At 38.5% G+C, this 26197-nt stretch overlaps 2 protein-coding genes across 2 annotated transcripts; one reads left to right on the top strand and one right to left on the bottom strand.

Moving 5' to 3' along the window:
- Positions 1-75: 75 nt before the first annotated feature.
- On the bottom strand, positions 76-9023 carry LOC139943138 (V-type proton ATPase subunit C 1-A-like). Its single transcript, XM_071939958.1, has 11 exons — positions 8934-9023; positions 7939-8147; positions 7178-7263; positions 6352-6538; positions 5975-6073; positions 5767-5835; positions 4958-5050; positions 4415-4508; positions 3529-3626; positions 2620-2746; positions 76-1951 (listed from the first exon to the last, which is right to left on the bottom strand). Exons 2-11 carry the CDS (start codon positions 8145-8147, stop codon positions 1856-1858), a joined length of 1158 nt encoding a protein of 385 aa, XP_071796059.1. The 5' UTR covers positions 8934-9023; the 3' UTR covers positions 76-1855.
- A 1706-nt stretch (positions 9024-10729) lies between these two features.
- LOC139943139 (ADP-ribosylation factor 6) lies at positions 10730-25522 on the top strand. The gene is made up of 5 exons (XM_071939959.1): positions 10730-10985; positions 16220-16397; positions 17107-17210; positions 18396-18594; positions 20055-25522. Exons 2-5 carry the CDS (start codon positions 16316-16318, stop codon positions 20195-20197), a joined length of 528 nt encoding a protein of 175 aa, XP_071796060.1. The 5' UTR covers positions 10730-10985; positions 16220-16315; the 3' UTR covers positions 20198-25522.
- The last annotated feature ends 675 nt before the right edge of the window (positions 25523-26197 follow it).

Raw genomic sequence — 26197 nt, 5'->3', positions numbered from 1 at the left:
CGAAGACTGGTCACATGTCGATTACCTTGTGCTATAAAGATTTTAAAGCATTACAAATGAAAAAGATGTGTGCAAGAAATTAAATATTTGTATACACAATTTACATTTTATTTCAATGTTTCACAAAGTATTCAGTACTAATACATGATATCACTCGACCATGTGGATGTTTTATTTGAACATTTATTTAAATATATTTACCACTTATTTAAATATGAATTGATTATAAAACTCTGTTATTTGTGGTATTTTCATAAAATGATACAGCAATGCTAGACGCTCTCATTTCATATTGACATGAGATTCTACATCCGAACTTATTTTCATTTTTTTTTCCCTAGGGAATAAAATGTAGAAATATTGCCAATTGAAAAAGAAAATTTAAGTTGCATCTCCCTTAAATAAAAGTCAGGTTTGTAGCTATGGCCAGACTACTGAAATGGCCTACTCATCAACACTGAAGCTGCATCCAGTACCCATAGCTGTAGCCAAAGTCGCTTAAGTCTGCTTCATTAGCCAACGACTTAAAAAAAAAGTAGTTCCGTTTGGGAATATTGCTACAATCAACACATGGGACACAACAATTATGTTTTACTTCTATTTGCACCAATTCAGGATTTATCATACATATATTTATATCAATTAATAAGAAAACATTTTGTTTAAATAACAAAATAATAACCGACAAAAGGAGGACAACTTTATAAAAGTTCTAAACCTGGAATTTAGAAAGAAAAGAGTACGACTTGAAACTTTGAAAGGCGGAAATACAATACAAGAAAGTATGAATTAGAACTGTGAAATTTGAGTTGGCTCCAATTTGCTTAGCAGAAACAACTTATTCAGCATAATGCTACATCGAGCACATTGCTTGACTTTTTCCCCCCTTAGTGATATGTTCTAGTAAGCACTGAAATAAGCAGCTAATAGCATAAAAATGGAGTAGTCTTTTAGGCAAACGACTAGAATATGCTGGTTAAAACACTACTACTTTGGAGCCAGCAATTATACAAATTATGTTAAACATGATGTAATGTGAGAAATGCTGCCATGGTTTACAAAGATATTCTTAAAAGTAAAAGAGTCCTGTTGAATCGAAGAAATTGTTGAGAAGAAAAGCAAAAGGAATGTAAGAAGATACCCTTAGGCCTCACTATCGTTTGTAGGTTTGGCGTAACCTAACATTTGCAGGGCAAAGAAACTAAACTGGTAACCCAGCCATAAAACCATTTGATACATATTAGTAGATAACCAGTTCCCGGCGTACTTTTGTTAAGCAGTAAGCTATATACGACTCCTGGCCTTGATGTAAACGGTTTTAATAAATTCTAAAATTGCATGTTGAAGGAAAATGTTGTGTAATAAAAGTAAAAACACACCATAAAATAAGAACAACCACCACCCCCAAAGCAAAAGGAATTAAAATTTGAGTTTATTTATATTTCTGGGAAGTTTCAGGAAATAATTATGTCAACCAAAGGTTGGTGATTTAGATCAAACAGGGCCATATCAAACTAGCGCCCTCTTGTGTTCACATCTTCACTTTCTAGTTGCATTCTACTGCCATTTATGAATGGTCAATCAAAATGCCTAAACACCTGGGGTGCGTTTTAGATTCATAAGCAATAACTATTTCTGTTGATTTGGCCATTGGTTAATCACAGGCTATTGAACGAAACAGTTATTGTTGCAACTGTGAAAATGCGACCCATGGCACCAATAGTAGGAGGGTTACTTTTATAAATACTCGTGTATATTAGTTTTCAGATAAATACAAATGTATAGAGATGACAACTTCCCAAAGCTTTGTCAACTACATCACAATACTGAGTTGTCCAGGGCTTCGATAGGTCTCTTATAACCGTTCCCAGAAGTTGATGTTGATTGGATAGTAGACGTAAGCGTAGTACTCCTGCTGTCCAATCATAAGGCCCGGAATGTCATATCCAGACTAAGGGGGAAACAAAAGGTAAATGTTGTCATTCTATTGGTCAATTCAGGTTGGACTTTATCCAATCACATCCTTTAGTCCGAATTAAATTCACCAAAATGCACTCCCAAACAAAGGTATTGTATATATAGTGTGGGCTCGAGTCCCAGTCATGAGCACTTTTGTGGATTTGTGCGCTCTATAAGACCTCGTTATTACTATTATTATTGTTATTATTATTAATATATTTTTTGGGGAGTGCCAGTCAAGAGTCGTACAACATGTAACTGCTGTATTAACCCCTTGCACGTAAGTCACATGCGGCGCCTGTGCCACACTCGCCTTTTTCATGGTCAATAGGTTTAAGTGTAAATGCGCATCGCCTACAATGCGCACTTCACTGAATAACGCACAATGACATTGACCACCAAAATGGCGCGTCCAAGATTATTCTGATGACAACGTCGGGTGAATTGGGTCAATAGCCAATTTGCAGGCAATGCAAAGAATGAAGGACTGGGGGTAATGTAGTCTTTATATTTAGTGAGTGTTATGAGACGAGCTGCAGAATTGTTATTATAATACTTACATCCGTAGCCGTGCCAGCGTTGCTGTCTAAGTGGTCATAAAGTACTGCTAATGACTCCCTTAGGGTTAGGGTTAGGGTTAATTGTTGTTATAATACTTACATCCGTAGCCGTGCCAGCATTGCTGTCTAAGTGGTCATAAAGTACTGCTAATGACTCTCTAAGTTTCCTCTGGGATTTCTTGTAGGGTTGAAGAAGCATGGGTTGGAAGTTGACTGGCAAACCATATCTGCATGTGCACAAGTAATTTCATTTAATTGATTCTAGTTGTGAAGTCAAGGACTCTCAGTGTTTCTGTTCAGCAGAGTGTGGGTTTGAGTCCCAGTCATGACAATTGTGTCCTTGAGCAAGACACTTAAAGTTAGTGTACATTATTAGTAAATGTCAAAGACCAGTCTTCTCACTTGTTGTACCTCAACATATGCATAAAATAACAAACCTGTGAAAATTTGAGCTCGATTGGTCATCGGAGTTGCGAGATAACTATGAAAGAAAAAAACACCCTTGTCACACGAAGTTGTGTGCGTTTAGATGGTTGATTTCGAGACCTCAAATTCTAAACTTGGAATTCGTGGAAAATTACTTCTTTCTCGAAAACTACTCCACTTCAGAGGGAGGCGTTTCTCACAATGTTTTATACTACCAACCTCTCCCAATTACTCTCTACCAAGTAAGGTTTTATGCTAATAATTATTTTGAGTAATAACCAATAGTGTCCACTGCCTTTAATCATTATTGCTGCATCCTTTGGATGGGATGTAAAGCTGTAGGTCCAGTGTGTTGTGTAATGCACTTAAAAGAACCCGGTGTTCATGGTTTGACTGGCTGCATGTTACACCACAGCACCATGTAAATGGTGCTATGTAATAGAATTGGTCTCATACTTTACAACGTAGCTCTGCATACCCTGCACGTACTGAGTGTTAAAGTGTCTTTATGGGTTACTGAGTGACGGATTTAAGCCCTAAATACAAGAAGCCATTATTATTATTAACAATTGTCTGAAATTACCTTAGCACTGATTCCACAAACACCCTGAGAGCTTTAACGTGGATCCACGCCATAAAAGCTTCACTAAAGTTGATCTTCAACCACCTAACCAGTGGACCCTGAAAAGAGAAACAATGGACAGTCAAACAATTATCATTAACTAATAATCACACATCATTGTAGGATAAGATCAAATATTATGATAACACACTTCAGTTCTGTATTCTGGGGTGGATTTCACAAAGAGTTAGGACTAGTCTTATCTCGAGTTAGGACCAGTTACTCGTCCTAACTTAGGACTATCCATGCAATGTGTATATCTCCTAGGACTAGTCCTAAGTTAGGAATAGTCCTAACTTTTTGTGAAATCGACCCCTGGTCTTTTGGGGTGTAGTAGACGTGCACTATAGATCGAATTAAAGATGCTATGTCAGATTTTTGGCCCCAAACATTAAAAAATAGATTTTTTTGAGTGAATGGTATTTCAAAGAGTATCACCCGCTCTAACGAAAAAAAGTTAAACTTTTACTTTTAATGGTCAGGAATCATGACAAAAGTTTAAAACGTTTCTTTTAAAACATATAAGAATTGGTCACGTGATATATTGTCGGGATCCCGACAAAAACTAATTTTGAGCACTTTCTTTCACTGCTACTAATAATTGGCAGACTTTTTCGAGCAATGGCTCAAATGAAAGCTTGTAACTTTCTCGACCCCAATCAAAATACCTATTGAATTTTAAATTAAAATTTTTGGGTCAAATCGGCCAAAAATCTGACATAGCAACTTTAAGATAGTCCATGTTTATATTATTCTGGTCAAACACTCCTCCCATAAGAGATTTACACATGGCTGTATCCACAAGCTTACTCATTATAATTTCTTTCTACAATGTACAGTTACTTACATATTGCCTTTTCTTATCTGCTGCTAGTTTGTTGAGTTGGTCTTTTCCAGCAGCCAGTGCTTGCTCATTGTAGGTGAAATCTCTTACTGTAAACCTACAAAGAAAATAAAAACAAACCCATTCATAATTTGAACTCAATGATTCTTTACTTACTGTAATAAGAAAGAGATGTAGAATAGAATAGAATAATGTTTTATTGTCACTTGTAAAAAACAAATATTTGTACAGTGAAATTCGTTTTGGTTTTGCGTGTCTAAAAATATGTGATATGAAAATTACACTAAAAATTTTACCATTTATACAAAAATACATCGAAATATAATATAAACAACATACATAATAAGTAAGCCACCATGGTTAGACTGAGAACTTGCAATCACAAGGTTGTCCGTTTGAATCCTACTAGGCTAGCTGCTGATTTCACAATGACTAGAATAAGTATTGTTGTTTAATTACCTAGGTAGTTGCACTTCCTTGTAAGTTACTGACTTATAATTCATAATGACAGAAAGGGCTGGGGATTAATTTCTCATGAACACAAACCTATTTTCTCTGGCATGTAATTTGTATTCATCCACCACTTTCTGGAAGAGTGTGACAGTGAAGAGTCCATGCTCTCCATCTTCATAGATTTTTCTAAAGAGAGAGGAAAAACTTAATTCAGCAACATCAACATCAAGATAGTTAATGCATACATCTAAAGCCAGCTTCAGGTCGACCTTGACTTTTCAGGATCACACTGCGCCTGAGTTAAGACCATTGGGAACTTTTCAGTCGGCGATTATTTACGAGCATAACTGCTATGATTTTAAGACAATCTGAAACAGGCACTCGAAAAAATTAACAGTCGCAAGAGCAGAACATTTTCAACTTGTATGACGTGATCCTGAAGGTCAGGAACCAATGGCTGGCGCACGATTTCTCAGTTGTTGTGACCTGAGCACGTTTTATCTGCGCGTTTCAGATGGTTGTTGTTGTGGGCGCAAGAAAATCGTAGGTCGACCTGAGGCCAGCTTTAGTGTGATTAGAACAAAATATTTGAGAGAAGGTCTCTGAGATATATCAGGTCTGAAACTTGAACATTGAAGGGGCCACGAGGCAATGGACAGCATGGATGCAAATGCTGATGTTGCCTCTGTGAAGTATTAGACCTGAAACTGGAACATTGACGGGGCACCAAGGCAATGTCCCATGGGCATGCAGGCAATTGCCTCCATTGCATCTGTGAAGTATCAGGCTTGAAACTGGAAAAGGGGTACCAAGGCAATGACAAGAGGCCTCTGTGAAACTGGAACATTTTAAGGGGCGCCAGGGGGCATGGAGGCGACTGCCTGAGTTTAAAAGTCTCCTACCTTGTTGATTTTGGAACAACCATATCAGCCAACTTCTCATATTTGGATTCCCAGTCGTGAACTGATTGCCTACAAATTCAAAATTATAAAAGAAAATCAATCATTCTAATACTTATGAATTATATCAGTCATATTGTACGGACCATTTTGTGGGCCAGTCAAATGCACATAAAACATATTTGATATATTTCTTGAGCATTGTACTTACTTTGGAACCACTACAAGCAGCGTGGTGAGGTACTCTGACTCTGTGATAAAGTCGTCTTTCTTAACAAGATCGCCAAGGTTACGAGTCAGTAAACTTCCCCTAGAAAGCGAAAAACAAATCTTAAGATATTTACAAAAGGAATACAAGTTGAACAAAGGCTGTCAAGTTTATACATGTACATGAGTATCCAAAGCAGTCACTGAAAGATGTGATACAACATTCAAACGTAATGTAAGGATAGTCAAATGCACAGCTGACTGGGCCTGAGTGTCAGTCAGTAAATTGGTACAATGCCTGGAATGGGTTTTAGTTAAGGGGTTTAATGTCACAGGTCAGGAGGTCAAACTAATGGTCACAGGTCAGAAGTTCATACTTACGTTGCCTTCCTCTCCAAGCTCTGCAGGTTGCCTTTCAGGTTATTATACGCAGATGCTTTTGTCTTTAAGTCGGAGTCCATCTGAGAGACTTGTTTGGAGATGATTTCAGCAATGTTCTTGAGGGGTTGTTTGATCGGGTACTTCGCTAGGTCCCACTGGAATCTTGTGATGTAGGTCGTCAGTTCCACTGTAGTCAAAGTTTACAAGTGTAGTATTATATAGAAGAGTTTGCGGTAACACCATGTAATAACAATCTCTAAATGAGTTGGGGTGGTTCTGAAAAGAACCGTTGGGTTAACTCAACGGTTCTTTTCAGAACCACCCCAACTCATTTAGAGATTGTTATTACATGGTGTTACCGCAAACTCTTCTATATCTTATCTCCACCATGCAAAGTTTCAAATCCTACTTAAGTGTAGTATTAATGTAGATCAATAACTAGGATCAATAACTAGGGGCTTATAATAAGGCATTTGTACTAGGGGCTAGGGCCAATGACGAGGGCCAATACTAGAGAAAATATATACTGGGGCCAACAGTACTAGGGGCTAAGGACCAACAGTGAAGGTAATGGCACTGGTCAATAATGGAGGCAAAATTAGGGAGGCAATGCTGTAGAAACAAATATGAATCAGTGCCATTTCAGGAGGCATTATACGGGGCGAATAACAGGAATGACTGTAGGGGGCGGGGCAATAGTGGAAGCAAATTATACATATTGGGGCCACATAACAAGGCTAATTTAGGGTGCATATGCTGAAACTTAAAGGAATTGGGACTTAAAGGGGGGGGGCAATTGGGGATGATTTAAGACTCTAAGACATACCTCCACTTGCTGTAAGATTCTCTGCAAGAAGATCTTTCTGATCCTCAAGAACGTCTCCAAGGTAATGCGCCAATTTATGAGCAACACTTCAAAGAAAATAAGGAAAACATTTTACACTAATTAATAACTGAAATCAGAAAAAGGCCAAATCATTATCATCATCATGTTGATTTTAAGGACGTTGCCCAGTCGGTTTTGATTTGGCCTGCTTCCCCCCTATTGGCTCTCCTCCACTTGACCCTGTCTGTCGCATCCCTTACATCGACTCCAAGCAGTTCCATGCCATTTGACACGGAGCTCTGTCATGTCTTGCGTGGTCGGCCGAGGGTTGTGAGCCCACCCACAATTATGATAGTATGCACCTCTTGACACAGACATTTTCAGTGACTGGCCAGGGCCCAATTTCATAGAGCTGCTAAGCACAAAAATTTGCTTAGCATGAAATTTCTTCCTCGATCAAAACAGGATTACCAACCAAATGTCCACTTGTTGCATATTGCTTGTTACTGGTATTCAGCTGTTGTTTGCTTATCCTGATAATCATGTGGAAATTTGGTTGGTAATTCTGTTTTTATCAAGGAAGAAATTTCATGCTTAGCAAATTTTTGTGCTTAGCATGTCTATGAAATTGGACCCTGTTGAGTTAGCTTGTCATTTAACTAGTCCGCCAGATCTTTCACTAGTCCGTAATTCTAAAATGACTTCCCACCACTTTTTTGCTTTATATGACATTGTTTGCAGTTGCTACGAAGCAATCTTACCTCTCAACATACGCGTCTAATTTCCCCAACTCATCCGACAAGCCAACCAAAACGTCCAATGTTCCGACCTTGAGGTCTGGAATGGTGAATTTATGATTCATTGACATCGGAGCGGGCTTGGATGTCGTCATGTTGAGTTTGTCCCATGTTTGCTGACAGGTTTTATCCCCAGGAGCAGAGATCAACCAAAACTCTGTCAAGTTACTCATCTATAAATACAATAAAAAAATAAGGATAACTTTCCGTACGGCGCCATCACTTTTTCACTCCTTTTTACAAAAAGGGATAGGCCTATCTCATTGAGGTTAATTAGATACTATATTATTTCACATCGAATGAAAAAGTGGTGGCGCCATACGGAAACTTTTCCAATAATAAAAAGAAACACAATAAGAACAATATTGTGTTTAGGTTTTACTTTTTTCTTTTTAAGATTGAATGAATGACTGAATAAGTTTGTTATCTCTCTTCCTTCAATTTCAAGTACAGTTCATCTTAGAAAGTTGGTGACTCCCGAGTAATGTCGTACTATGTGCAGTGCAATGGGTACGGGAACGCGTAAGTAGTGACGAACTGGTGGAAGAAGGGGGTGCGAGTAAAAACCAAAACAAAGATGACCATTGCGCTTCACACACAAAAGTCAAAACAAGAAAGAGTGAATACACTAAAATAAATAGGTGTCTACTTCTACTTGCTTCATTACTCTGAAGAATCCATAAAAATAAGGATATATATAAATGACAAACGCCAGCCAGAGCAATATTATAAGCAGAGAATCAGAAAAGAACACAACATTGCCATGATTGCAGAAGGATTGGCTCATTGGTAACTTTGGTTGTTGACAAAAATGGTGAAACAATATTATTTACATTTACAAAATTATATTTGAGGCTCTTTTATTCTATCATAAAACTTTAAAGTAAAAGAGTAATAGTCAATAATTGTACGGGCTTCCATTATACGTCCATTGAAAGTCAAATCAGTTAAAATCTCACCTTGATTTTGGGGAGAAAAAACGGAGAATTTTACGCAGCACAACCCATCAGCAGTTGCAATAACATTTAATATATCGACTGGTCCCTCAAGTCTGTATTCTATAAACAGTGTATGATGGAATAGGGTACCGTACACGGCTTGACTCAAAACAGTCCTTCCATTTTTTTCACGTGACAGAAATGACTACACATTGCATTTCCGATGTTATTTTCACTCCATTGGATGCGGTATTGTGTATTAAAGCATAGGGCTATTTTTAGAATGCAGTATTTCACAAAGATCAAAGTGATTACCAGTTCTTCGACTTTTCTGCATTTTCTGCGTTAAAAAGTGTTATTTAATCATGTTTTCTAAATCTATTGTACCTTGTGATCAATCAAAATGGGAAATCATGTTTGAAAAAATGGCTAAAATATGTGCCAGCCATACAGCTTTGGGGTTGTGTGGTTCTATCGTTGGCCACGCCCACTTTTATTTTTTTAACCCACGCAAACAAATTAAATATCTCAGAAAAATGTTGTAATTAAAAAAAACAACTAGAACTAGAAAATGGTGTTCAACTCATGGAGAAAATGTAGGCCTACTGATGCTGGATAATTGGTTTTTAAGAGTGATTACATACGTACAGTCATTAAAAATGACGTCATCATCTGATTATTAGGAGTGCGATATTCCCCTGTTCTTTTCGGCATGATTGATGACATGCAACTTTATTTTAAAAAAAAGCTAATCACAGAGGGCTCACCTATGTAGACCGGGAGTGACGTCAACCAAGGGATCAAAACATGAAATTTCAAGGGGTTATTCTCTTTACCGCCAGCCCAAAAGTGTACGTTGCGCGATTTTGGAAGGTAGAAAAACAAAATGGTTGTTTTCTTTTTCGTGATTTTTATTTTAATTTTAAATTTAATCCCTTTCAGTATTCAGTGACAGTTGGTAGGCGTGGTAGAAAGGGAAAAGTTTGTTCGTGCTAAATTTAAAATTCAATTTGTTTGTCAATGAGAAAATATCTTCCCCTGCCCCCCCCCCCAAAAAAAAAAATAATAATAAAAAAAATAACAAAAAATCCTCTATGGCACACGCACGCAGCATGCTTGCAGGGAGGGACATCTTTTAAAATTACATTCAAGGCTTCTTACACAATATTTCGTCATACGCCCGATAAGTTAAATCCAGTTAATTTAAAACAATAGTAAAACAATGTTTTCCCCGTGTTTATATAGTTTTTTTGTCAAAGAAAAAAGTTGTTTCGGCGCGCGCCACAATCAGAACCCCGTGGGTGGCGCTTGTAATTATCTGGATACCAGTTAATTTTCAGTATCAAACTCTATGCAAACCTTGTGCACCAACGTTACCGATCATGTACCAGAAAAACACCTGTTAACATTTTCCATTCATCAAAGATTGTTGCAGACAACACAACATATTTTCACCATTAAAGGATGTATTTTTTAAATTTCCAACATTAATTCCTGACAATCTTGTCACTCAAGCTGCAAAATGACACCCGCCGTGACACTATGCAATAAAAAGAAATGATCGAACGAGGGTATAGGTAACGTCACCACGCCCTGGCCACTTTACTCTAAACAGTGTTTAGATAAATGAGCCAAAAGAAATAAAACCAGAATTGAAGCAAAATTTTGCTTTTAATTTTCATTATTAATTAAAAGACACACAATTAGGTAGTTATTTTGCAAATTAAGCCGTCAAAATTCTTTTTAATTTGGAATTATTGCAAATTATGAACTACTTTATTAGAGCGCATTGATATTGCCATATAGAGTGATTCAGTTCAACCGCCATCTATTGGCGAATAGGGAAAACCGGCAAACCCTTGAAAATTTCCACAAAAACCTCCGAAACTAGTAGTATTTCTCTGCGTATTGTCACCAAAATGCATAGACGAACGTCGTAGTCATTCTTGTCCTTCTCACAAATGTTTCAAGTGATTTCAAATCGTTCTGAGGGTAAATTTGACGAGAACTTGTGTTATCCCGGAAGTTGGGCGTTACATTGTAAACTGCACAGAGCCATTGGCATTGTACATGGTGAGTACTGAAAACAGCATGGCGGGTCTCCTGTGCCATTTTGTACACATGTGTATGTGTTGTGTGTCATATGAAATGTGGGTTGAACTGTTCGTTGGGCGTGCAACATGTCAAACTAGAGAAAGTTAAAAACATAAGCTGTACATTTTCTAAGTCTTTATCATGTTGTTGAATGAGTATTTGACTTTAATTGTAGTTCATACTTGTTTGTTGTGTTGTGTTGTGTCATGTTGATGTGTGTGCATCCTTCTGTTCATGATTTTGTGTTCTTTATTTATATATTTTTATATTTTTATAACAATGATTAATGATGATTTTATATTAAATGTATTATTATATTTCATTACAAAATACCAAATGATTCATTCTGTAAAAATACAAACCATGGACTGTTAAAATGTCTGATTGAAAAAATGCTCTGCATAAAAATCTTAATTTAAATAGATTTTAAAAAGAAATACAGTGAGTAAGTAAAAAACTTGACTCCCCTCACAAGAATTATCACCCTCTTTGATGCGCCATCTTGTTCTTCAAAACGGTCAGGTTTGTTTACTTCAAGGTTGCGTTGGCGTCTGCGACTAGACTCTGCACTTGAACTTTACAAGTTCCACGCCCTTTCGTAGTTCTATGTAGCATGCCTAGCACCACGTCTAGCAACGAGTGTTTGAAACCAACAAATCTGTCCATTAGTTCTTGGCATTTAGACCTTAACCTAGGGAATGTTGTCTTATTCTTTCGGGCAGCGAGTGAACTATTGCAGAAGTTCAAAATCAAGTTGACTATTTCTTAATGGTGGAATAGTTTAAAATAACTTGACCTTGTTGAAAATCCACTTCTTTTTAGTTCTATCAAAAAAAAAGTCTCCTGTCATTTAAGTGATTTGATTTCTTGAAACAATCGTGGAGTCATTTACATTTTATGTTTACATGTTTTCTGATGTAAAAATGTAGGCAGGACAATGCAGGATTGATTTGTAGGCTTAAAACACACCATTGTTATGAAGCAGAATTGGATAGACTAGTTCATAGTTTGGAAAGTCACAAAGGTTCACATATTGTCAACTAACAGGCAACATCATGTCAGGTACATGTTCATGATGTGCATGCAGTGTAGAATCATGGAGGTCGAAATAGATCCAATTTCAGTATGCTCAATTCTGAAACAATTGTTTATAACGGAAGCATGGATCTTCAGTTGACTGCAGTGGACTCTTAGAGGTTATTATTAACTCATCGACATTGCAAAGAAAATGTCAGCTAATGTTTGTTTTTTGACAGTTAATACACCTGAGGACCAGTGAAAATCCAAATGGCCAGCTTGCTATTAGTTCCGTGTTGAAACACACCTCTAATTAATGTGAAATATGGACTAGTAGTTACAAATCTGATGGACCAGTGAAACGACAAGGTTGACATTGTCGCTTCACTGGTCCGTTATTCTTAAGGGCACACAATGGTAATTACCATTTTATCCTTGGAATTGGGTTGTTGAAAAGCCATGGTTACTTTCTGTACAAAGGACTCTTCCCATATGAAGTGAAAATTAACATTTTTACAAGACACCAAAACCACGACCGTGGTAACACACTCAGGAGCTACATGAATTTCGTTCTCGAGGGGGCACAGCAGTTTTCCTCTGGTAAGGAACACTTCTGTGAGGAAAATATTTGCAAAGGCACCACAGCAAAAGCACAGGGCACCACAGCAAAAGCACAGGGCACCACTGCAAAAGCACAGGGCACCACTGCAATTGCTAAAGGTGCCGTTGGTTGCAAATGTAAATGTCACATGCAGGCCTGATACTTCACGGAGGCAACGTAGGGCATTGCCTCCATGCCTCTGGTCAATGTCGTCATGCCCTTGAAAGGCTTCCGTAGAAGTTTACAATTGCCTCAAAGGGTGCCCTGTTACCAAGGAGAAATGCCTTAGTGCCCTTGTCCTTTAAAAAATGAAGCACGTCTTGTCGGGCCTACTGCTATGGGTGCCGTTGGTTACATATTTAGAGGCTTGGTCATGTTGGTGTTGCAAATGTAAATGTCTTCTTTTTAGCTAGAGCTTTGTTGGGTGGGGGGGGGGGCAGTTGCCAGGGTTTCAAGGATTTTTCAAAACTATAAGGGCATTCTGGACTCAATTTCTAAAGCTTGGTGTAAGCTTGCTAAATTGAAACAAGGTCCTTGGAATTGTTTTTGCTTAGTGTTTATCTATGGTTTTAAAAGCCCTAGGATGCAATCTTGGTTTATTTGATGATAAAATGCCAGTAAACTAACTACTGGACAAGTCCGCCAGTCTTGTGTGTTTCAATTGATTAATAATAGGCCTACCTCTCTGTGTATATCTTTTTAAAATAAACAAATGATGTTGAAATATTGATTTTGACTCTGATAAATCATTGCTGATAGGTGCATGCAGTGGGTTATTTCGTGGCCTGCACCAGTGCACTTTAACATAGTTTGGAACAGTCCTCGTCTGGTTTGACTGGCATCTGGCCAAAGAACAACAATTAAGGGCGAACGCTGCCACATGCAGGCCTGTCATCATGCCCTTAAAAGGCTTCAGTAGAAGTTTACAATTGCCTCAAAGGGTGCCCTTTTACTAAGGAGAAAATGCCTTGGTGCCCTTGCCCTTGAAAAAATGAAGCACGCCATGTCAGGCCTGTATGCTCGGTTTTTGAAAGGGCAAGGGCACCAAGGCATTTTCTCCTTGGTAAAGGACACCTTATGAGGAAATTGTAAATTTCTACTGTGCATTTCAAGGGCACCAAGGCAATGACCAGGGGGCATGGAGGTATTCGCCTTTGTTGCCTCCATGAAGTATTAGTCCTGCCATGTACTGTACTTTTTGTTGTTAAACTTGGCAAGCCTCGTTAACAGCTTCTGGTAGATTCATTTACACAGTAAACAGCATTTCCTTTTTCCCCATGGAGTTGGAAGTTAACGCTTCATGGTTAAAGCAACAACTAATTTGTTTTTAGGAATCTAGACACTAGTATGATGACTAACATTGCAGGATATCATTCATTTACGTCATGATTGGTGGCTGACGTAAACGGTTTGTCTCCTGCACATAAATACTGCGTCGAATCGCTTCTTCACTCATTCAATCACAAGCTTTTCTCTTCCAGGAAGGGATAGTAATGTAAATTTTTGTTTTGGGAAGAAATTTGCTAGGAATGATCGAACAATCTTAAGGATTGTGTTATGGGTAAGTGGAGATGTTGAAGAGGAAATGTGTACTGATCCATTTGTTTATTTTAAGGATGTTGAAATAACATGACATAAGTTTAAGATGGTCATGTTTCTCATTAAAGCCATTGGACACTTTCGGTAAACAGTATTGTCTAGCCCACACTTCGTGTATCACAACTTATATTATGTAAAATAACAAACCTGTACAAATTTAGGCTCAATTGGTCATCGGAAACGGGAGAAAATAACAGGAAAACCCACCATTGTTTCTGCACGTTTTGCCGTGTCATTACATGTGTTTAAAATAAACCCGTAATTCTCGATATTTAGAATTGATATTGTTTTAATGTTTTCTCAAAAAGTAAAGCATTTCATGGAGTAATAATTCAAGAGAAGTCTTTCGCCATTACCTTCTGTAAACCCTGTAAGTTATTTGTAAATATGTGAACTTTTAATTTTTGTTCTGTTCCGAAAGTGTCCAATGGCTTTTAAGTTTTTAAAGAGTGCCAAATACTTGTTGGTTTCATTGAATAAATTTGTAACCAGTTAATGACGGAAGAAATGGGATGTCATGCACAAACGCTTTTAAAAAAAATATTTAAACTTGCAATACTAGATTGTAAGCGTGGGATGCCCATTGTGTAGCTTGCACGGTGCATGCACTCACATAGGCATACTGCGCTGCTTTGTTTCCCTGTTCAAAGAGGGACAGAATTTAAACATGTACCCTTTTTTCAGTGGTTATTTTATCATTGGTTCCAAACATATGACCATTTATTGTACAAACAAGGATATGAGTATGTTATTTTAATTTTTTATTCTTCACAAATTACATTGCACGTTGAGGGTGTAGTCAACTGAATACAAAGTACAGTTTATGTTGAAGTGTTTAATTTCACTGAAAGCATGTAAAATGCAAAATGGATTGTTTATAGTGTGTCAGTTTCTTAGTGTTGTTCAACGCCTAGTATGTATTTATGCATGCAGCAAGCCACTGCTCATTTGGTTTCTGGGTGATTTTTTTATTTGAATAATATGAAATTCTGAATCGCTTTGTTTGGCAACGGAACAGGAAACTGGTATTAAACTTTGAGTTTGGGGACTTGCCCAAACCTGTCCATTTATTTAGTTTGAACTTTCATACTGCATTTTTATTTTCACACAAGGCATGCCTTTAGCGTATGAACAATTCAGATGGTGTATATTGAAAACTAGCTATTAGGCTATTATGTTTTAAATCACCCGTGCATGGAATTACACAGCTATTCCACACAGATGGCATGGCTTATGTTGTCCTGGGCCCAGTGTAATAAAGCTGTTAAGCAGAAAACACTGCTTAGCAAATTCTATGCTAAGCAAAAAATGGGTGGGGCACGCACCAGTCACAGCAATGTAAATTGTTGGTGTATTTACATGTTATGTGATATTGGTTACAATTGGTTATGGTTGCTGGCCACTGTTAATGGACCTAGCATTTTGCTTGGTCCATTAACAGCGGGCAGCCAATAACCGGTCATTACCACACACTGAAGACCGGCTCCCCACACTGTTATTTCCTATTTATAATAGGGATGCTTTTAAACAGTGAACTAGCTAGCTGGACCACTTAGAGTGACTATTGACCGACCAGTCCTCAGGTATTTTAGATGGTATTCGCCCAGTGCACCACTGTTAAGGGAGAGCACTGTTTCGTATTTCTAGTATTCATAGATTTATAAGTACTTGTAGGCCTAGATTTACGGCTATTTCATTATGAAAGTGTGGGTTACCATTATATTTCTTTACATTGAACGTAGAAAATGAATATTGGTGGTTGTGTTTTCAGATAAGTTTGAAGTTTCATCATCAATAGACTGTTTCATTATTAATTATGAGGCAGCAACGGAAAATATGAAAGACTGTTCCAAACAAAAGTGTAAATGTTCACAGAGTAAAAATAACCTTGATTTCTTCAATTGGCAAAGGAAAACAAATAGTGAAACCAAATATTAATATTATCGGACTCAACCTCTAACCTTTCAATACCATTTTATCTTCCTGATTAATCCAGGTGTAACCGTTTCACCTTAAAGGCGTCGCCGTGATCCGGCTCTAGAACTTTATATTCAATTAAACCAGGAGGCTAGCTCAACTAAACACTTCCAAGATGGGGAAAATGTTATCGAAGATCTTCGGCAAGACCGAGATGAGAATTCTCATGCTTGGTCTGGATGCAGCGGGAAAAACAAGTATCCTTTGAGATGTTCAACTTTCTTAAATAATTGTAAACTGATTTGAAGCTTTGCTTTGTGTGGGTGATAGAAAGTATAACTGTTACTGGTAAACTTGCATGGCAACTGAAGGCCTTCCAGTTTTCACACTGTAAAGCCCGGTTCATACTTCATGCGATACGAATGTTGACGTCACAAATTCGCAACGAATATTTGCAGCAGTTGAGTTGCACTCAACTCTCTTGCGAATATCGCAGGTAACGCCAATTTACGTCAAATTCGCATCGCATTCACATTCGCAGGAAGTATGAACCGGGCTTAACTCTTACATCTGTGGAAAACAGCACTGTGGAGGCCCTGATACTTTTTTGACCCATGGTTACGCTGGCGCACCTTCCGGCTGCACGTTCTCAAGAATACCCAAGGGTTTTATTGCTTGGAGCATGGGTGGCTTTTCCTCGTGGTATGCCAATGGACCCTTTTCATAAAATATGTAAATTGCACAAAGTGCATGTGCAGTAACATTTTGGTTGGCAACCTATGGTGTTTGTCAACCAATAGGGTCTGTACGCATGCGTGAATGTAATTAGCATGTTTCATGAAAAGAGTCCATTTAGCGATCATAGTGTGAAAAGGCCTGCCGTTACTCCCCCAGTGTTATAGATGCTTACTGTATATAATTTTGAAACAATTTGACTTTATTTTTCTTAACAATCTACCTTCTCAGCTATTTTGTACAAATTAAAACTTGGTCAGTCAGTAACAACGATACCCACAGTGGGTTTCAATGTAGAAACAGTAACGTACAAGAGCACCAAGTTTAATGTATGGGTAAGTACTTTTGTTTTCTATGAAGCTATTAAGCTTGCCCTGTGGCTAGTAGTATTCTAGGGGCCTTTTCCAAACCCTGGTTTGGGCTCTGGCTGCCACTTGGGCTCCGGCTCCCACTTGGGCTCCGGTTCCCATTTGGGCTTCAGCTCTCACTGGAGCTTTAGCTCTGACTTGGGCTTCAGCTCTGACTTGGGCTCCGGCTCCCACTTGGGCTCTGGCTCTGACTTGGGCTTCAGCTCTGACTTGGGCTCTGGCTCCCACTTGGGCTCTGGCTCCCACTTGGGCTCTGGCTCCCACTTGGGCTCCGGTTCCCACTTGGGCTTCAGCTCTCACTTGGGCTTCAGCTCCCACTTGGGCTTCAGCTCTTACTTGGGCTTCAGCTCTCACTTGGGCTTCTGCTCTCACTTGGGCTTCAGCTCTCACTTGGGCTTCAGCTCTCACTTGGGCTTCTGCTCTCACTTGGGCTTCTGCTCTCACTTGGGCTTCAGCTCCCACTTGGGCTTCAGCTCCCACTTGGGCTTCAGCTCTCACTTGGGCTTCAGCTCTCACTTGGGCTTCAACTCTCACTTGGGCTTCAGCTCTCACTTGGGCTTCAGCTCTCACTTGGGCTTCTGCTCTCACTTGGGCTTCTGCTGTCACTTGGGCTTCAGCTCTCATATGAGGTCTTGCTCTCACTGTGGCTTCGGCTTCCACTTTGGCTCCGTCTCTATCACTGATTTAGTATTATAGACCCCATGCACGTCTGTCTTGTCTGCCATTATTGGAGTTTAAATCGTGCATTTTTCAGAGGTTCGTTTTACGTTTTGAAATCAAGACCCCCTTGCAGAATGTGAAATGCTACCATGCTTAGGTCACGCGCCCGTTTTTACTCACATAGTACAGCTATCTATCCAATGATCCGTCTCCTTTTGGCCTTGGGAGTTCCCTCTTTTTGAGAGAGGGTCCTACAAGGGCCATACAAGCGCTCTTAAGTTTTTAACAAGTAGCACGCAAAGTAGTCACCCTTGTAAGCTTATCAGCATTGTTTGTCAGTCCATCCCTACCAGGGGTTAGTGATGAGAGGTATCGATACGACACGCTGTCCATGGGAGCGAGGCTGCTTCTGTCTCATTTTGAACCCTATAAACTTGTGTATCTAAAATCCAAGATGTCTTCTCATTTGTTAAGTTTTCTTATATTTGATAGGATGTAGGAGGGCAGGATAAGATTCGACCTCTCTGGCGGCATTACTACACTGGTACACAGGGTCTTATATTTGTTGTAGACTGTGCCGATAGGGATCGGATAGACGAAGCCAGGCAAGAACTCCACCGTATAATTAACGACAGAGAAATGAAAGAAGCTATCATCTTAATATTTGCCAATAAACAAGATTTACCAGACGGTGAGTTCAAGCTGTTTTTTCTTTCCATCTGGGCCCAATTTCTTAAGCCATTATGAGGTATGGTGGACACAATACTAGGACACTATTAGGTTGGGGTAAATTTGTCTGTATACACCTAAACCAAACAGTGCACTCCTATGATGTCCGCCATATCTCAAAAAGAATAATGGCTTTGCTTACTGCCGAATTCTGTGCTTACAATCGCCATTCTTTTGCAATGTGTAAGTGCCAAATTTCTGCGCTAGCTGTGTAAGCAAAGAATGCCTAGTAACGTGGAGTATGATTGTGCCTTCCTTACCCATAAAAAATGCTTGACGTAAGCATTCATTTTTTACTTGTGGTAAAACAGAACCATAAAATTTGGCCCAGATTTGGTCGATTTCCGAGAATGGTGATCGTAAGCATAGAATTTGACAAACAGCAGAGCCATGTAACTCGGCCCAGATGACATCATATTGAAAAAAATGGGCTTGTACATTCCTGTACAGGGATGTTTTGGTTCATAAAAATGCAAACTCTTCCTTCTGGCTGTTCAAAGTATCAGTTGGTGTGGAATGGAATGCAGTTGTGAAATAAGGGCTTCGACTAAAAGCATTAAGCACTGTCTAAGGATCGAGCAGGGAATATCGGATTCAACATTCGTGGCCCATTGTTGGATGGTTATTTGATTGTTCAGATTGAAAGAGGATTATGGGATAATCTCAGTCTTAAGGAGGGGCTGGATACCCCCTCACCCGTCTGATTTGGGGGATAATCTGAAGATTAGCTAAAGAATTGACCAATTGTAAAATGGCTGCTCTGAGTCACAAATGTCTCTTGGTTGAATTGCTCTGTATCTGTTGCTTCAGAACTAGAACAACTTACCATGTTTATCTGGGAAACCAGTCATATACATGCATTGTATTGTATTTTATGTGGAATCTTGTTTCTTTTAAGCAATGTCCTTTTGTATTCCTTGGTAGGTCCAGGGTTCTATGCACAGCTTAAAACTTTGTTTTAGATTATTTTCTTTGTGTAGTTTATTGTTCATTTTGAATTGTAGGATACAATGTTAAAAAGTATTGTGGGCCTTTATTTGTTCTATCATGTTTATGTTTTATCTGTCGCTTATGCGCTTTATAAAAACTTTATTATTATAAACTTTAAAATTATTATTATTAAATTTACCATAGTTCGTGGCCAGACATTTCGACCATAGCTTTGTTAGCTTTTGACAAAGACTCTATTAAGGTCGAAACGTCAGGACACGTTTTTTTATATGTTTATACCATAGGTCCTTTTAGTTGGCATGCAGTTTTTAACTCCTAGTTCTATTTTCTCAAATTTACAAACATCATGTGAGAGCTTTTAACACCAAACATAAACAAAATCTTGAAATATCCTTAAATCTGTAGTATTTAAAGTGTGTTTGTTGTATGAATATTAACAACTGTTTTATTTTCTTCAAATCTCGTTTACAGCGATGAGACCACATGAGATCCAAGAGAAGCTGGGACTAACACGAATCCGCGACCGAAACTGGTACGTCCAACCATCATGCGCGACGTCAGGTGACGGACTTTACGAGGGACTTACGTGGTTGACTTCCAATGCCAAATCTTAACAAAAGTTGGCCCATTTTCTACTTCTGTATGTAGTGTATACTGTATGTACGGACCCTTATGTTTTCCTCTCTTCATTTTACTTGCATTTAAATGTTGATCTGAAACAACCGGGGTGTGAGTTTGAACGGGGGGCGTTGACGGCGCCCCGCAATGTCCCGAAAGTTTTGGTTTTTAAATCCCACCTGTTGATGAGGGGACTTTGTGCCAGTAGGGAGGAGCAGAGTAAGGGAGGGGCGGGGTGTTTTAGCCAAGCTGTAGTTGAGAGTTTATTCAAATCTGAAATCAGCTGCAAGTGGTCACTAAGCTTCTGAACTTCAGGGAGAATTGCAAAGTTCCAGTACAACATGACATTTTCCTCATAGAAAGCCATTTGAAAATTGCGGAAAAGAGCAAAGTTCAAGTGCTGTGATGTCATAATGCAGGTTGGAGTACTTTGCCTATCATTCAGGAATACAGGAGTCCAGGGGTCGATTTCACAAAGATAGTCCTAACTTAAGACTAGTCCAAGGTATTCCTAACTTAGGACAAGTCCAAGAAAGTCTTAGGACTAGTCCTATGACTCTAGTCTTTAGGAGTAACGGCTGGTTCTTGGGTAGGATGAGTAAATCGTCCTAACTCGAGACAAGATTAGTCTTAACTCTTTGTGAAATCCACTCTTGGGACATTTCATCTTTTTTGGTTGGTCTGGAGGAAATCCAGTCAAAAGAGGGCGCTATCACCTACTCATTTGTTCCCTTATTCAAAACTACAGGGGATGAAATTGATCGGTCAGACAGTAGGAGGGTTGAGGTAAAACAGGTTGTGATGAGGTGCCAGTCTCTCAGAGATAGTTTCTCTCACTATCAATGTTCTTTCTTTTGATACAATTATTGGTTGCACCCCACCCTTTTTCCTGCCCTTCCCCGCTCCAGTGACATGTCTCCTCCTACCCCTTTCCTGCCCCTTTCCTGCCCCTTTCCTGCCCCTTTCCCACCCCTAGTGACTTGTGCCCATTGCTCTAGGCAGGAACTATTTATCATGGGAACCTCATACATAACAGTTATGTGCAAAGTTGAGATGTTTCCATTAACAAAATTAATCATAATCTAGATCCGGAGCATGACAAAGGAAATAATATATTACGGGTGTGATCCCTGGCTATATACCGTACTGAATATGACGTCACCGGTTAAATATCTGCCCTACAAGATGGCGTGTGCAAGCGTGTGCATGTGTGTGTGTGCATGCATGTGTTGTAGAAATCAAACCGGGAACGCTGCTTGCTGTGTGTTTCTTTGATGTACGCGTTTAGACGCGCATACGGTTTGCCCGACAAGATGGCGACTTTCATAGCAGCAAAGGGGTTATTCAATACGGTCTATACAGCAGCTACAGGTTGAATGGCTTCCAACTGCACACCCAAACAAAGACATTGACAAAATAGGAAGAGCGCCAACATTAGGGCTAGACAGCTCAGTTGGTAGAGCACCAGCGCATCAATCTAAAGGTTGCAGGTTCACATTCCACTCTAGTCAAATTTTCTTCGTTCAACCCAAACTTCTGTCAAATTTTCCCAGTCAGTTTCCCTTTTGGTTTGTGACAAAACATAAACAGAACTTAAAACTCGCGAGAAAATTAATGAAATGAGCCCCGTTTTCAATCTGTTAAACATACTCGGACAGAAATGCCTTTCTCTCTGTTGACTCAATAATGGTTAAAGTTGTTCCCCTGTTGGCTTGGGGCTTTGGGTACTTGTCAGTGAGACGTAATGCCAGTATGAGAGGGGGGGGGAATACTAGAAATTTTCAGCAAGTTAGTGAACGTACAAGCAGTGGATTTTGTTGGATTTCAGAATTGCTGGGCTTTGGTGTGTAAAAGGATTATACTGTACATAATAATAATTTTACCGATGAAAGTTTTTTTTTTTACATTATTTTCATTGTTTATCTTGAAATTTGTTCATCATCATTTTTGTAAAGTTTTTTTTTCTTTTATTTTAATGGTGTGGCAACAAAAGTATACATGGATTATTGGCTAGTGATGAATTGAGAGAGTGAACGAAAAATGCTGTAAAAGAAAGCCCAAGCGAAGACACAAAGATTCATAAACAAAAATCAAAAACTTTTTCTATATCTTCTTTCAACCAGCTAAAGTGTGGACCAATTTACACTTTAAGGTAGGGTATATCGTTGGTAGTTAAGGCCCGGTCACACAGGCCTCGATAACGAGAGCGAGAAGGTTAAAAATGCGTTCTCTTTGCGTCGTTATCGTTATCGTTTTCGTTATCGCTGCAGTGTGAGTCGGCCTTTACTCTAAAAATTAATGACCGAAAAGAGAAAAAAAAATTGGTAAAAAGCACTGCTGCAGTGTTTCTACCAAGCAGTGTATTTACCAATCTATAGCCGTGTTAGCATTGGACTTTTGGGCATGGTAATTAACCGGTAATTAACTCGGTAAGTTAACTTTTAAGTTAACCATTTTAAATCCAATGCTAACACGGCATATGACCCTACCTTTAATGGATTAATCTACTAACATGTGATTTAAGATACAAAATCTCGATTTCAGATGGAAAATATTGCATTAACTATGCACCAGCAGATAACCAGCCAAAAGTATATGTACATTGTATGACATTTTGGCTGGTAGCCTGTTTTTTTTTTAGCAAGAGTTTTTCATAGCTTTGAAAGTTACTGTTTTAAGCAGCCATATGAAATTGCGTCAAAGACGGGAAAAAGATGCTCCGATAAAATGAACTGTTTTCTTCCAACAACAGCTGATATGTTAACAATGAATTTATATATCTCCATGGCAACTAATATATCTTCTGTTTTTCTCTGATGTTTTCGTTATCCTTATGTAAATGTGACTGTATTATAGTATTATACAAAAAAGTAGTTTTAATATTCATTAGTTATTTTGGGTTTTTTATACAACGGTTATAAGGCACCTGCACAGAACAAGCTGAACTTAAGCATTTTTCATTGTGCTGTTTGCCATGGAGTTCTGACCTTTTGACCCATAGAATCTTGTGCTTAACAGTGCTGTAAGCATGGAATTCATTGTTATGCATTGCCATTTGGCCCTGATTTGAGCCCAATTTAATGGTGTCATTGGCCAGGGAGTTCTGCGCTTACACCCCCTGTATACAGTGCCATTTGGCCTTGGGTTGAGCCCAATTGGTGACATTTGCCACAGAATTCTGGGCATTTAGGGCAGTAGTTTTGTAAGCAGTTGGCCCAGAGTTACTAGAAACCAGCACTCTAAATGTTAGACCAGGTCCCATTTCATAGAGATGCCTAAGCAGAAATTATTGCTTAACATTATTTTGCTTAGTAAAATAAGTAGGATACCAGTCACAATTTGTACATGGTAGTTTGGCAGGTATTACCGGTAAGCATAATTTGGTTGTGCTAAGCAACTTTTCAAGCTTAAGCAGCTCTATGAAGTTGGGCCCAGGAAGTATCCAGATATTGTTTCAGAAATTAGCCAAATCCAGAGCAGCAATATTCTTAGATGAAAACTAAAGCAGTGGTTAGGAGAAAAAAAGTCGCACAAATAGTACATTCTACCCAAAGATTATAGATCGCCAAAGTCACAAGATGGGGAACTGGACCTTTATCTATAGACCCTTCGCATAAAGAGAGACGCTACTGGGACGCTGAGGTTACGCGCATATTTGTACGCACAAAGAACAGCTATGTCTATGATTTGCCTCCTTTGGCCTCAATGAGTGTGCTAATTGGTCTCAGTGAGGGCGCATTTTGGCTTCAGTGAGTGCGCTTTGGAGAGTGACATCATATGCAATTATTGCTATTGTTGGAATGTGAAATACTCATGGGCGCCATTTCAGCAAGCAAATATTTGGTTATTCATTGATACTATGGTAATTGTCTACTCTTATCTATAGATGCATAAAAAGAGTTGCTTACTGAAATGGCATCCAGTGCATATTTCAGAAAGCAAAAGTTTTGTTATTCATTGATAGCAATGGTCTTTGTCTGCACTACATGTAACCTATACACCTCTCTTAATATTTATGCATGAGGTCATAATTCTTACCCAAAATGAGGCTATGGGCGCACGTCCGCCACCACTCTCAGTGGTTGCGCCCATCGCCTCGGGTTAGCATTGTGGCGTACCCCATGCATAAGAAGTGCTTACTAAAGTGGCGTCTTGAGTTCCCCATCTTGTGGCTTTGGTGCTCAAATTCTACCTTAAAATCACAAAATGTTATAAGTGGCTGCAGTGATTTGATTCAAGTCGGCTGTTTTTATTTTGAGAATGTACATTTCTGTTCACAGTATTTTGTAATATTGCATTTTTGAATGACTATTCTTAACCCATACATATATTTAACATGACTTACCTTAACAAATATTGTTATTGAATTTTATGCAGATTTTGATTGTTATGAATTTGCATCTCTCACGTCTGAATTTTTCCCTGATTTATCTGAGAGTTTTGCGTACTTTCATTGTTTGATTGGTTGGTAGACGTTTTCTAACTTGTCCATGGTCCATTGTCTGGGATTTTAAAGAAATACCAAAACAGTGTCTTTAGAAAGAAGCAAGTTATTTAAAACTGACCTATTCTTTGGCTTTGGTGGAAGGGATACTTTATTAAGCGTCCCATTTCATCAGTTTGCTTAATCTTGGATTAGAGACGCTAGTTTTTGTGTTAGTCTCAGTTAGAGGGCACAATAGTTTCTGAGCTTGGCCCAACTTCATAAAGCTGTTAAGCGGAAAAAGTCTGCTTAGCAATATTCTAAGCTTAGCAAGAAATTACTGGGGTACCAGTCACAGCAGTTGTAATGGTATGGTATTCTGGCTGTTAACCTATTTTTGCTAAGCAAAAGTTTTTGTGCTAAGCAATTTTTTGTGCTAACAGGCTTTATGGAGTTGGGCCTCGTCCATACAAGTTTTAAACAAACCACCACCTGACATTTGCCGGTTAGCAATGAAATTTGTTGGCAACTGAAATGCTAAGCAAGTTTTGGATGTAGGGTTAACGTTTAGAGCTCAACAAAGGAAGAGGTTAAACCTGGTTTAAATCATCAGAGTACACAGTTCATTGCTAACTTAACACTTTAAACCAGTTTATTTATAATTCAAGTTAATGTATTTATTAACTAAGATAACTTGGTTTATGTTACCACCTCTGCACACACAATCTTGTATGCATTTTTAAACCTAATTATAACGGAGTGGTTTTCACAATTTTTCTTTGATCTCGGTATAATAAGAGGATATTTAAAAAAAAATGTGATTCAATAATTAATATTAATAGAACAAAATGATCAGCTTAATTAAAAACTTGTAAAATAAAAAAGAATGATTGCTTAATATGGTTTGTGGTTGTTGAATCGTGATTGGCCGAGCTGGTTAAAAGGGAATGTAATTTTGTTTGATAATCACTCTTAAAATTATTAGCAATAAAAACTATTGGTTCGAAGACTACAGCAACTTCCGATATAAAACATTTTGATAAACATTGCACTTCAAAGTAATGTAGTTCAGTTTCTATGCCCCAAAATTTGCTTTTGAGAAGCGTTACTGTGATAACACTTCTCATATTGTGTACTCCTATAGGGACTTTTCTTTCCGCAGGGACGCGACATCCCTGGCGATTTTTGGTGATATCTCAAAAATGTGACCAGCTTTTGAAAAGAAATTTTCAGATGTTAGTTTTCGTATTGTGTACATCTACATTTATATAGAATTCAAACAAACAAACAAACAAACAAACAAACAAACATACGGTCCAAAAACAGGCAGTGGACACTATTGGTAATTAGTCAAAATAATTATTAGCATAAAACCTTACTTGGTAACGAGTTATGGGGAGAGGTTGATAGTATAAAACATTGTGAGAAACTGCTCCCTTTGAAGTGACGTAGTTTTCGAGAAAGAAGTAATTTTCCACGAATTTGATTTCGAGACCTAGAGTTTAAAATTTGAGGTCTCGAAATCAACCATCTAAACGCACACAACTTTGTGTGACAACAGTGTTTTTTCTTT

Source organism: Asterias amurensis, chromosome 10 (assembly GCF_032118995.1).
Source record: "Asterias amurensis chromosome 10, ASM3211899v1".
NCBI classification, from domain to species: Eukaryota; Metazoa; Echinodermata; class Asteroidea; order Forcipulatida; family Asteriidae; genus Asterias; species Asterias amurensis.
The sequence above is the reverse complement of the archived record's forward strand: the minus strand, read 5'-3'. Positions and strand labels throughout refer to the sequence as shown.